General features: G+C 44.3%; 1 protein-coding gene across 1 annotated transcript in view; it reads left to right on the top strand.

Moving 5' to 3' along the window:
- LOC311509275 (FERM and PDZ domain-containing protein 4-like) overlaps positions 1-12051 on the top strand; it is a 39689-nt gene extending 27638 nt beyond the window's left edge. Inside the window, exons 8-16 of the mRNA XM_084574402.1 lie at positions 9-140; positions 2058-2177; positions 2692-2828; positions 3449-3575; positions 5435-5524; positions 5629-5811; positions 5920-6058; positions 6438-7451; positions 7785-12051. Of these exons, the coding sequence (XP_084430528.1) occupies positions 9-140; positions 2058-2177; positions 2692-2828; positions 3449-3575; positions 5435-5524; positions 5629-5811; positions 5920-6058; positions 6438-7451; positions 7785-11137 (5295 nt within the window). The 3' untranslated portion in view covers positions 11138-12051. The remainder of the gene's footprint in view (positions 1-8; positions 141-2057; positions 2178-2691; positions 2829-3448; positions 3576-5434; positions 5525-5628; positions 5812-5919; positions 6059-6437; positions 7452-7784) is intronic.
- Positions 12052-12299: the final 248 nt, after the last annotated feature.

Raw genomic sequence — 12299 nt, 5'->3', positions numbered from 1 at the left:
TACTTCAGGAAGTGATTCTGACCCTGCAAGAGAAGCTGTCAATCAAATGCATCGAGCACTTCTCCCTCATGTTGGAGCAGAGGACCGAAGGCTCTGGAAGCAAACTGCTTCTCCTGCACGAACAGGAGATGCTAACTCAGGTAGGAGATGATTCTTCTCCTTTCACTTTATCTCATTTTCCAACACACACCCAACTAGCGCACACTTACCTGCTCAGTATTCAAGCAGCATTTAGCCCCCCGGTGTCATTTATCAGCGCCGGCGCGGCGGGGGAGACAGCTCGCATTACACCCACACACACACACACACCCACCCACACACACACACACACACACACCACAAACTCACATACACCGCACACACGCTCATTCCCAGTGCCCGCTACATCCTAATGAGGCTAAGGGATCACAACAGGACAGTGTTAATATTCATGCCACACAGTTCAGATGTGAGGCTCTGCACGTGGTGCACACACAATGGCAGAATAGTTTTAAAGAGGCATTCTTCTCTGACAAGCCTGATAGAGCAAACTCTGCACTGTAATACACCCTGGTGTCAGCCTGTGTGACAGGTGTAATAGAGAAAGCTGGTAGTCCTTGAAATAGAAAATAAACTCACTCGCCCTCGCTACAGTTGAATATTAAATAATTTATAAAATGTGATCAATATTTAAAAGATGATGCTGGTCTTGTGGTTTTGTCTTGAATAACAAATGGAGTCAAATGCGAAGACGACCACAGCATGAAAGTTGTGTTTTTCTGGGTTGCAGCTGCTGGGTTACACAACCACGTCTTTGGTTTGGGAAGTGGGCTGAAAAACACTAAATATGGAAAATGAAAACGTGTGCTGTCATTTATATTTCACCATTGGTGGAATGCAACTAAGTGCGTTTGCTTTACTTCGGTATCCATGTCATGTGACTTTATACTTATTTGACTGATACACTTTCAGGTTATTTTACAGACTTTACACACAGAAATGCTTTTAATTTTTAAAATATGATGCAACTGATTTAATTCTTGGTTGCCCCCCAAAATAAAAAACACAATTATACACAATTTCTGTAAGAACAACTTCTTACTAAACATTTAATAGATGGGTTGATGAGTTTATTTAACATCTATGGTCAGGTTTCACATTAGTGTAGTACAAAATATACAAATGCATCAGTTTTTACACAATTTAACAACCATGCATACAGTATATTTTAAAAACCACGAAATAAAAAATAAAATTGATCCAAAGGATTGCTTCCTTCAGGGTCAAGCCTGATTTATGGTTCTGCATGCTGTCCAAATGCAGACTGAAAGAATATGGGAAATCAGCCAACGCTAAGGCCTCTAACAGAAATAGGCCGTATGGTGATTGGTTGAAAGGTTGGCTTGAACCAGGTCAGGAAAAGACACAGTCAGTGGCCACTCTTTACAACTCGTTTTCGTTCCATTGCATATAAGTAAAGCCTACATTTCCTGGTGTTCCACATATATTTGACACCGCCACCAAGTGGCAGCAGACAGCTACAACAGGTAGACTTGTATCGCCTAAAACTCTGTGTCGAACCAACGTAAGGGTACACAATCAAATATCTTTACTCTTACATTAAACCCTTGATCATTTAAAATCAAAATGCCGCTACATGATGGTGTGTCAGCATAAATAATCATCTATTTTTTGCATAATTACTACATCTAGAAAGCCTCATTCTTGCACTGAATTGTATTTTCTGCAGCACTTTAATATTTCACTTCTGTAAAGTCTGGTGTTTTCCAAAGTTTGCACAAAGATTCTGCAGTTAAATCCTAAATTTTACCATCTAATATGAGTCAAGCGTACAAAACACTGGACACTACACTTCCCATAATGCAAACCTATACCCTCTTCTATTAAACCTACCTCGCTGGCGAAATTCCACTATTCCAAGTGTGTTTTCCTTTGTTTACTGATGCCAGGTGTACAAAGTTATTATGTTCTAATTTTATTCATAGCACGTTCTGTTCTGTCGTCTCTCATCTGCACATGTGTTCTCGCTTCTCTTTGTCTACCTCCCTCGACCCCAGGTGACCCAGAGGCCTGGCTGTGACAAGATGAAGTGTTTCTTTCGAATCAGCTTCGTGCCCCGGGACCCCGTGGAGCTGCTGCGGCGGGACGCTGTGGCGTTTGAATACCTCTATGTTCAGGTGAGCAGTGGCAATCAGCGGCTCCAAAACAGAAAGAAGTAAATTCGCTACAACCTGTCAGCTGTAGAAAATAAATCCAGGCTTTTCTGCTAGCAGATGGTTCGGAAATGATTTTTGATGATTAATAGAATTATTCAGATTGCTAATCCTTTCAATACAAACCCCTCATTTGCAAATACAATCTTCAAACAAACTCTTGTGTAAACCTTTTCACTCTAAAATAATAATTTGCTTCCCCATAGGATTCCTTTCATAATTAGTCAAGTGAAATAGCCCGAGAGAAGGAAAGCTAATCATCTTTTCTGTCAGAGTTAAGAATTTTGAGCTTCCGAGTCCTTCATCTGGGACTGGAAGTCACATCCCTTTGAAGGAATCTCAAGCCACAAAGGTTGAGAACAACTTATTTCAACTCAGCAGGGACGGATGCCTCTTGAAATGCTCTTTACAGAGATGAAATGCTCCAAAACTGACTTTGGGGTTCTTGCACGACTTTGCTTCCTGCTTGTTTCCGCAGAGTTGTAATGATGTGGTCTTAGAACGGTTCGGCCCGGAGCTGAAGTACGATGCCGCGCTGCGATTGGCTGCGCTGCAGATGTACATCCTCACCATGACAACCAGACAAAGTCAGAAGGTGTCCCTCAAATATATCCAGTAAGTTTGCACATAAATGCAGTTGTGGGTTTGCGTGTTGGACGCTCCTAACGAGAGGAGTAATGTTTATATGCTGCACAGCCTTCAGCTTCACCATCAACGATAAATGATTTCTTTGGAGGTTTAACATTTAAGTAGTTGAATTAATGATCCTTTATTCCCTTCTTGTTTGAATATATCTTTTGCGAAGTAGAGTTTTCTGGTTAAACGGTGTGGATGCAAACAGCCCTTAAAGAGATGGAGTTCCTGTGTTGGGTAGTTCCCGCAGAGAGTCTACAGAACAGTCTGGTTGAAAGCATCTATTGTCTGATTTGATTATCAGTCTAAAACTGTGTTTACTGTAGTTTGCCAGAGATTTCTTTTACATTTTGCACTTAAATTAACGTGGTGCAGAACACTGAATTGTGGAGTTTCCTGCACAGAACGTCCACTCACATTTTGAGGCTCGATTCAGGAAACACTTTCCATGGAAGAAATTCCCCATTTCCTTCTTTTGCTATATTACTGACAGCTAAACGTCATTCAGTCTCTCGCGTTTAACTGCAAGTGTTTAACCCAGGTCCGGTGGAAGTACTTTTTCCTCGGGCGACTTTATGCTGAAATCAATCTCCTCTCTGCAGAAAGGAGTGGGGTCTGCCGCTGTTCCTGCCTCCCGCCGTGCTGTCCAGCATGAAGGAGAAAAACATCAAGAAGGCTCTGACACACATCCTCAAAACCAACCAGAACCTCGTGCCTCCAGGGAAAAAAGTAACTCTTTGCCTTTCTTTGTCCTTGTTAATAAACTTCTGATGCACACACATGCGCGCAAACGCACTGTCGCTTAAAATAGCATCTCCGCCATACTGAGCTTTGTAAAGGTTCTCACCCATGTCAACCTAAGACCCTTTGTCGAGCTAGACCTTGAATACTAATGTGAATAACAAGCATGTGAAACCTTTTGCATAATAAGATATTCATATTTGCACACATGGCCCAGTCACAGGCAGCTGATCAATGGCTGGACTTCTTTAGCTTTTTAGAAAACTGTTTTACTGACACAAGCAGCTGCTGGTCTGATCATTCTGCAACAGCCATATTAACAAAACAGAATTAACCCCTGCAAGAGCCTCAGTTGTAGCTAGTAGTTCACTGTCAGCTGCCGTGCAAATTAGCTTAGCGAGTCAGAGTTAGAGATATTGTATTCATGTTGGCTCCTGCTGTACATTTAGATATACATTGACCCATGAGATCACACTGTTGAATCCTTCTATATTGATCCTACAAAATTAGGCTGCTGATACTCTATCTGATGTCTTGATGTGCAAGAGACCTCCATTTTCTCCAGAAAACAATTATATACACATGGATGAGTCATGAACCGGGTGACATGTTCCTTCACTGCAGTGAACATGGCTACTCTGGTGTATTTAGAGCTGATCGCACATGCACAATCCTGCGGTCACTAGAGCACTAAATATGTCCTGGCTGATTATGATGTATGCATATATTTTGCCTATATTTCATATCATTATATGACACCACAATGCAGACTCCAGTCTCAGTTTTTACAGTTAAATACCATATTCAAAGTTTTACTTTCTGCATTTGATATAAATCATATTAAACACTCATTAGCAGGCAGTGGCCATACTCTAGTATTTCCAACTTAATCAACTTAATGAAGCTGCTCATAGTGGATAAAGCAATGGAGTCCACTTTAAAGTCCCCATGCAACTGCATTTTTTCACCCACATTTTTACATGTTTCTAGCAATCATAGCAATCTGAGAATACGTTTGATTGGATGCAAAAGTTAAACACGCCCACAAGTGCAAAATGAGTCATCAACATTTGTCTTCCGACAGTTATCAACCATTAAAATACCTACAAAGCAACTTTAATGTAAATGTTGGGCCAGATATTTGCATATAGGTCATGTATAGACCTATATGCAAACTTGTTAAATACAAAACAAGTTTGAATTGATGAGAACTTTAAACACTGCTAAATTAATAGTCCAAGCAGCACCCTGCTCTGGAGAATCATTTGTATTCACAGTGTCAGTTTCTGTCTAGTCGATTCATTAGGCAGAACTACAGCCAAGCAGCACCAATGAACTGACATGCAGCTGAAAACGTCAGCGCTCCGAATCTTTCTCATTACTGTCTGGAAGTTATCACTGGGCCCTTATCAAAAGATGCTGCTCACTTAGATTTGTGGAGAGGCTGCAGTTAAGGCCACACGAACAAGAATTTCATAAAGACTATTTTTTGTGACCAGACATCCCTTTTGTTTATCAGGCTGGTGGTGAGGAAAAATATTATTGGACTATATTGTTGAGTAGATGTGAAACGTCAGGACATCAAGTGAAAAAAATTTTTTTTAAATTCTGAATATCCTGCACTTCCTAAATGGCATACAAATGCAAACCATAAAGAGCGCTGCAGTGAAGCAGCTCTTAAGATTCCAGTCAGAATTTAATGGTATGATGGGATATAATAGAAAACCAGTGATCCAGATCAAAATGGCCTGAGAGTGCTTTCCATCCTGACGTCAGAAGACAAATGCGTCTGTTGAAGTGATTTCATTTTGGATGCTTCCTAATATCTTTCACTTCTCTCTGTGCAGCTGACTGCTTTGCAGGCCAAGGTGCATTATCTGAGGTACCTCAGTGAACTCAGACTCTACGGAGGGAGGGAGTTCCAATCAATACTTTTGGTAAGACCATTAGTTCCAGAAAGGATTTGTAAAAGTTCAAAAAAACACCTGAGTTTCTTTAAAATTTCTTTTGGAATTCCTGCTACCTGTCTTGCATCCTGCAGCAAGGTGAGAAACAAACAGAGGTGACACTGTTAGTGGGCCCACGTTACGGCATCAGCCATGTCATCAACACCCGCACCAATCTGGTCGCCCTATTGGCTGACTTCAGCCATGTCAACCGCATCGAGATCCTCACTGAGGATGAGACCAACGTCCGACTGGAGCTGCATGTTCTGGACGTCAGGGTGAGCGCAGTCTAAATTTGTGCATCTTGTTTTCCCTTCCTTTCTTTCTTTATTCTTTACTCCTCCTTCTTCCATTTGCCTTGCTATAATCCTTCTTTTCTTTTTCAGCCCATCACACTGATCATGGAGTCCAGTGACGCAATGAACTTGGCGTGTCTAACAGCAGGATACTATCGCCTCCTAGTGGACTCAAGGAGGTCTATTTTCAGCATGGCCCACTGCAACAGCACAGGAGGGGATGACGCTTGTAAGTTATTGCTGTATTAACCATGTGTGCGAGTATATGGTTGTGTCATCAAGATAGTAAGCACACCAGGACAACTTTTGTTCATTAAACATTTGCACATTGGCACATTTTATGTACAAAAGTAGTGAGATCTTTGTCCTGGCAGAGCACTCAGTGTAAAAAAATGAAACAAGTTGGCATCATTCACTCTTACACATTTTAAAAGACCCTAGGCCATATTAAATGTCTTGCAAATTGATGTTTGACAGTGCAGCATACTGTCATCTTGAAGCAGAGCGCTCAGAGGTCTGGTGAAAAGAAGGCATTTGCTTTAAAATTGAATCCAAATAAAATATAAAACACATTAAATAATACAATCTTGTCTTGCTGTGACTTACAGGTCAGGATCGTGTCCTGGAGTGGCCGTACAGCACATCTTTGGGGGACAACGAGGAGCCGTCACCCAGCCAGGGAGAGCTCTACAACAGGGACTCTGAGTATTCAGACAGAGGTCAGAGGGAAAACAGCATTTCTCCTTACTTCCACGAACCCCAAAACCCGGATAGAGACCTTGGGGCACGAAGAAGCCCGTTGCCTCCTCCTCTTCCACCTGCCACCAGACACAAACCTCAAGACTCACCTCGGAGCGCCAAAGTGTCATTTATCTTTGGGGGAAACCCACCTTTGAACAAGCCTAAGATCTTAGGCTATGAAAGACTGTTGGAGAGCCCTGAGGTACCCGAGCACAGACCCCCCTACTTGCACAACAACACAGACTTTCAGCAACAGGACAGAGTGCCATTTCAGTTTAGTGATCTCACACATGTGTATAGTAATATTATAACTGAGGAAGGTGGCGAGGAGCCACTGCTAAGGGATCTGTTTTATCGCGACACGACAGACGATGCAGAGGACGACGACGATGCTTCGTGTGAAGAAGACTCCACTGGAGGCACGCCGGTGGGAGACGACAGACAAGATGACTGTGACAACCAAGGAGGTGGGTTACCCACGGCAGCTGGTAAAGCTACTTTTCTCACACTTTCTGGCTCTACCGATGACATCATCGACCTGACGTCGCTGCCTCCTCCCGAGGGAGACGACGGCGTTGACGAAGACGAAGATGACACGCTGCTGCAGACGCTCAACCTTGCAATCGCAGCTCCGCCGCCAGGCTTTCGGGACAGTTCAGACGAGGACGCTGCACCAGAGGGCAGGCCTCTGAGTACGTGTGACAATGATGATATCCCGGTGTCGTTAATTGATGCAGTGCCCACTCATGAGGAAGCAGAAGGGAGCAGGGGAGGGGAGAGGAGGCTGGAGAATGCAGTCATGAATTCTCTACAGGCACTGGAGGCTCTTTCAGTGTCTGAACAGAGGCCTCCACCGCCACCACCCAGCAGTAGGAATCCAGGTCTGTTGAATATTAATGCAAGCACAGCAACATTTGATCACTGTCATTTCTCTTTGTTTTGCACTGATTTTCAGTCATTTCTGCTCAGCCTGGCCCATGTCATCTTTCAGTCTACAGTGTTGAATTCCCTTTTTACATCATTTAGACCACTAAAATGTGTGGGATTTGTGTTATTTTCGTCGTCTTTATGTTAGCAAGCTCCCAAAACACATCAATACCATTAGAGCAGAAGCCTATTCATATAATGTGCATTCCTATTTCAACCAATATAGTCATAGCGTAGTTCATTTTTATTTCAGTAACTCATGGAAATGTTTGTCTCTCATCTTCTAGGTGTTTACACATCTCGTGGCTTTAGCCCAGAGTCATCCTCAGATTCTGGCAATGAGACAAACTCCTCAGAGATGACTGAGATCTCTGAACTAGCTGCTACTCACAGGCTCAGCGAGAGCCACATGCGTCTCCTGGTGGCCACAAGGGAAGGATACCAACCTTTACTTGAGGAGAAAACAGAATTCCCTGTCTCTCCCAGTACAGGTGGAACGGTACAGAAGAAAGCCCGTAGTCCAACACGGCACCTCCAGCCTCCAGCTGTTCCTCCAAGGCGGAGCCCCCAGTTGGACACCACATCGTCGGGGCCTGACAGCTTGGAGGTGAGGTCCCAGACCAGTCTCTCAGCCACTCTCCAGCGCCCAAGCTCCACCACTCCAGGAGGCAAGCACAATAAAAAATCTGCCAACTCAAGTGGAAAGTATAACACCTTCAGCACAAGGGAAGGACATCGAGGTGAGAGTGGTCGCAGCTATATTGACTTTGATCAGCGTACATCATTCTGTGAGCAAGATGAAAGTCAAAGAAGGCAGAATTCTTTTTTAGAAGAAAATTCTGTAGCTGAGGGCGCTGGAGTGAACAGCCTCTCTCATGACCATCATAGAAGCCCCCGTCCTTCTTCCTCTGCCTCTGATCGCCTCTTAGATGTCAATGTGGGAGACTGTGGCGCTGATAACAGAGCTGGGTCTGTTGACCAAGATGAGCATCTAGTTGTAGCGTCGCTGATGTCCCCAGCTAAAAAATCCAGATCAGGCGGGTCTGACCAGGGATCAGACGTACAAAGTGACCATCCGCCAATTTCGAGACAACAGAGTGTTGCACGGTTGTGTGAGTATCATCTAGCAAAAAGGATTTCAAATTTGCAAGGAGAAGCCCACAGTTCCCTGCAGGGTTCTTTGTGTTCATCTCTGGATGCTGGGGGCAGCACGAACAGTAGTGCCTGTGCCACCCCAACTGACTCACCGCTTGGCCCTGGTGTGGTTGAATCAAAACACCACCATTTGCAAAGGCACCCGCTTTCTAGTTCCTCATCCTCATTACTCAGGGTGCTAAACTATGAAGACAACAAACCTGGAACTCCTCTCGGCATCCCTGGCCAGGGCACTCAGGGAAAAGACCTCCACCCTCATGCAGACCCTGCCCTCCTAAGAAAAATGCTTCCCAATATTCACCCTCATACTGGTGGGGCGGAACCAGGCCGACCCTCCTCAGCTACGCCCCCTAAGCATAAAGATAGCACAGGTACTGGAAGTAAGAGGTCTCACAATGATCTGCATGCTAAGCAACAGGCCTGTTTAAAGGGGCTGAACCAGAAAGAAGGTAGTGAGGCCTACAGGCAACTGATTAACTATCTAACAGTCAGCCAGATGCATCAAGGAGGGAAGCTGCACAGTGCAGGCATGGGAGGTGCAGTGAAAAAGGACACTCGGCGATTTATCACGAGCAACCCTCAGCTTGTGGAAATGGTTAAGAACAGGGGGAACACCATTGCTCGCTGTCCATGTATGCCTTCTTCCATATCATCCCCATTCCTCAGCCCAAATTTGGTAAACCCTAACTCTGCCACCATGCAGCTGGCAAATAAAAACTCACAATCATACCATTCAGCGACACTTCCCGCCAAACTCAAGAGAAGTCCTGACACGCATGGCCAGAGACTGAATGAGAGTTGTGATTTCAGGCAGGCTAATGCTGAGAGAAGGAGCTCCTTCTCTGGCCTTGAAGGTGAGTTGGAGAGGAGTGGTATGGACCCAGAGCACTTTCTTTCTGTATACAGGAAAGAGGGCTGCATCAGCCGTGACGGTGGATTTATTTCAGTGGGAAATCGGGCAGGTGGAGGCACCTCTAACCGTCTCCCACCTCGGTCAAGAAGCCAGCCTAGTAGCACTGCAGAAGACTGGTTCACATCAGACACAAGGTCAAAACATGCAGCTCGTCAGTCTCCTCATCCTCGTCCTAATGATTCTCTCTGTTATTCTGCTGCCTCCAGTGTAAGCGGTCAACGAGCAGACCTCAACACCATCTCACTAGGAAGGGGAGATCACCCTTCAGCTTTTAGCAGGCAGGCATCTGCTGGCAGTCGAGTCTGTATTACATCTCCAACGCCCAACCAACAACCTCCTCCACCTCCTCCTCCACCACCTCCTCCTCCCTTGTCGCTGCCCTTGCAAGTCAACTCTAGCTCCAGCAACTCAGGATACACACAAGATTCCATGCATTGCCGGCAGAACCACATTCAGGCTGTTACCCCGACTCTGGCGCAGACCGATCTCTTCAGCAATAGCCTCCAGCGGGGGCGTGAGCTCAAGCGCAGCTCCAGCAATGTGACTGCTAGCTCTGGTAGTGTGGAGGTTCTGTTTGATAAGCCCACCCGAAGCCGGAGCCAGCAGCCACTGTCGCTGTCGCCGTCTGTGCACCAGCAAGGTGACAGCAAAGCCCAGCGGAGACCAACAAGGAAGCGGCTCTCCAAGAGCTACTCCCAAGGCTCTGTATCTTCTCACACTACATGCTGGTCTACAAGCAGCAGGGTGGACAGCAGAAGGGCGTCGGTGGCATTCCCATTACAAAAAGACACAAAACACATGAAGGGCTCTCAAAAACTAGACACCAGTCCCTGGAGATGTAATGGGCCCTTTAGCTACTGTTTCTTTAAACGAAAGTGTGAAGGTGAAGAGGATGATGTTGAGTGGGAGAGGCCCAGACGAAGCCGAGCTGGGATTGATGACGGTGCCGGTGCATCAGCCATATCACCCTGTGGCTCAGCAGTTGATGCTGCTGGGGAGCAGCTGTACGGAGAGGTTCTCAACAACATGAGCTTCAGTGACCGCCTGGCACGAATCAACGCACTCAAGGACCGCATGTACTGCTTCCCTTCCGGCTTCACTGATGTCCGCCGAGATGCCAGTGAGCTCATTGCACTGGTGAGATCCAGCGTAGGTCGCTGCGACCGCGGAGTCCAGATGCCAATACAGGATGTATCCCAGTACAAGCAGCTCCTCTCTGTCGAGTCGAAAGAATTAGGCCGAGCATGCCGGAGGATGGCACAGGCCCACAGCAGTCCTGAGGAAATGCTGCTAGCTGTAACTTGTAGCTTTCAGGTGCTATGCTGTCTCTGCGAAGCTTGTATGTGTTTAGTTAGGGGTCTCGGAGCCTCAGCTTCACACCAACAAAGAGAGGTGGTGGCAAAGGTTGACGAGGTTGTCATGAACTATATCTGTTTGCTCAAAGCAGCCGAGGCTGCCACCGTGGGAGCACCAGGGGAGCTCAGCGTGAAAGCCCTGGTCCGCCACTCCAGTACCATGTCGGCCATTGCTAACGCACTCACCCGCTCCCTTAAAACGCTGCTTAGCAAGTAGAGGCTACTCCTTATGCTTTATAGTGTGGCCTACGCAGTCAGTGGAAACTGTCTTTAAGCATCTTGTAGTTTTTGAGTCTGCCAGAAGTGTGTATTTTTCACAGAAGGTTTAGACGGTCTCCATATCAGAATTTAAAAATAAAAAGTGTAAGACTTAAAGTTATATTGAAAAGATGCACAAGATGCTAAAAGACCCCCCTCTGACTGCACTTGCTTTTTCTGATGACAATATTGTAATGTATATTTACAAAGCCATACTGTCACAGACCTTTGTAATATGATATGTACCTAATAGATATTATACCCTTTTACCTGTGCATTATGTAACTTATTTAAAAATGTTTATAATGTACATAAATACAATATATAATATTTGCCGTAGCAGTTTCAAGAAGCCATCGAGTATTCAGCTTAATTTGCTTTAATATTTTGCAGGCTGGAGTGATTTCACTTTCAGTTCAATCAGTTCATGAAGTGCAGTTTTACTACAGATATTTTATAAAAGTAAGTCCAATGATTTACCTGTAGAGATGTTTGTGTCACTGTCGGTCCAGTAAGGAATCATATTCACATGCTCAGTACTGTTAGGTTGGATTTCTGAGTGAGTGTGTTAATTGATTTTTATTTTTCGCAACGTGAGAATAGCATTAGTTAGAAATGCTGACAATACAGGGACACTATATTTGCACTGCATTTACCACTGCTTCACATTTTACCACTATTTATTAATTATGATTTTCAGATGAGAATAATAAACAGTAAATAATAAACTTAATTTCTCCCTAACTAAATATATAAAACTATATAAAACAGCTATATTGTATTTCAGATTGACCACTGTCTATTCTATCTAATTATTTTTAATTTTGTGTGTTTTACTATCATCTGTTTTGGAATTTGTGCTTGAATGATTTATTATTCCACACAATATTATGTATCGAGACGCAGTGAAGTCTCTGGAGAAAGATGACATTAAATTCCTGTTGTTTTTTTTTTTTTTGGTTTGTTTTTTTTCAATGATCCAACAATCTATTAAAAGACATTTTACAGATATTTTTAATGTCTTATTCCATGTGTCTTTTGGTTGCTGTCATCTGATCTGAAAGAAGAAGAATGCATTAGCTAACATTCGTGGTTGGGGTTTTCCATATTTAAAACAAACA

This window comes from Chelon labrosus (genome assembly GCF_963514085.1).
Source record: "Chelon labrosus genome assembly, chromosome: 24".
In the NCBI taxonomy this organism is placed as follows: domain Eukaryota; kingdom Metazoa; phylum Chordata; class Actinopteri; order Mugiliformes; family Mugilidae; genus Chelon; species Chelon labrosus.
The sequence above is the reverse complement of the archived record's forward strand: the minus strand, read 5'-3'. Positions and strand labels throughout refer to the sequence as shown.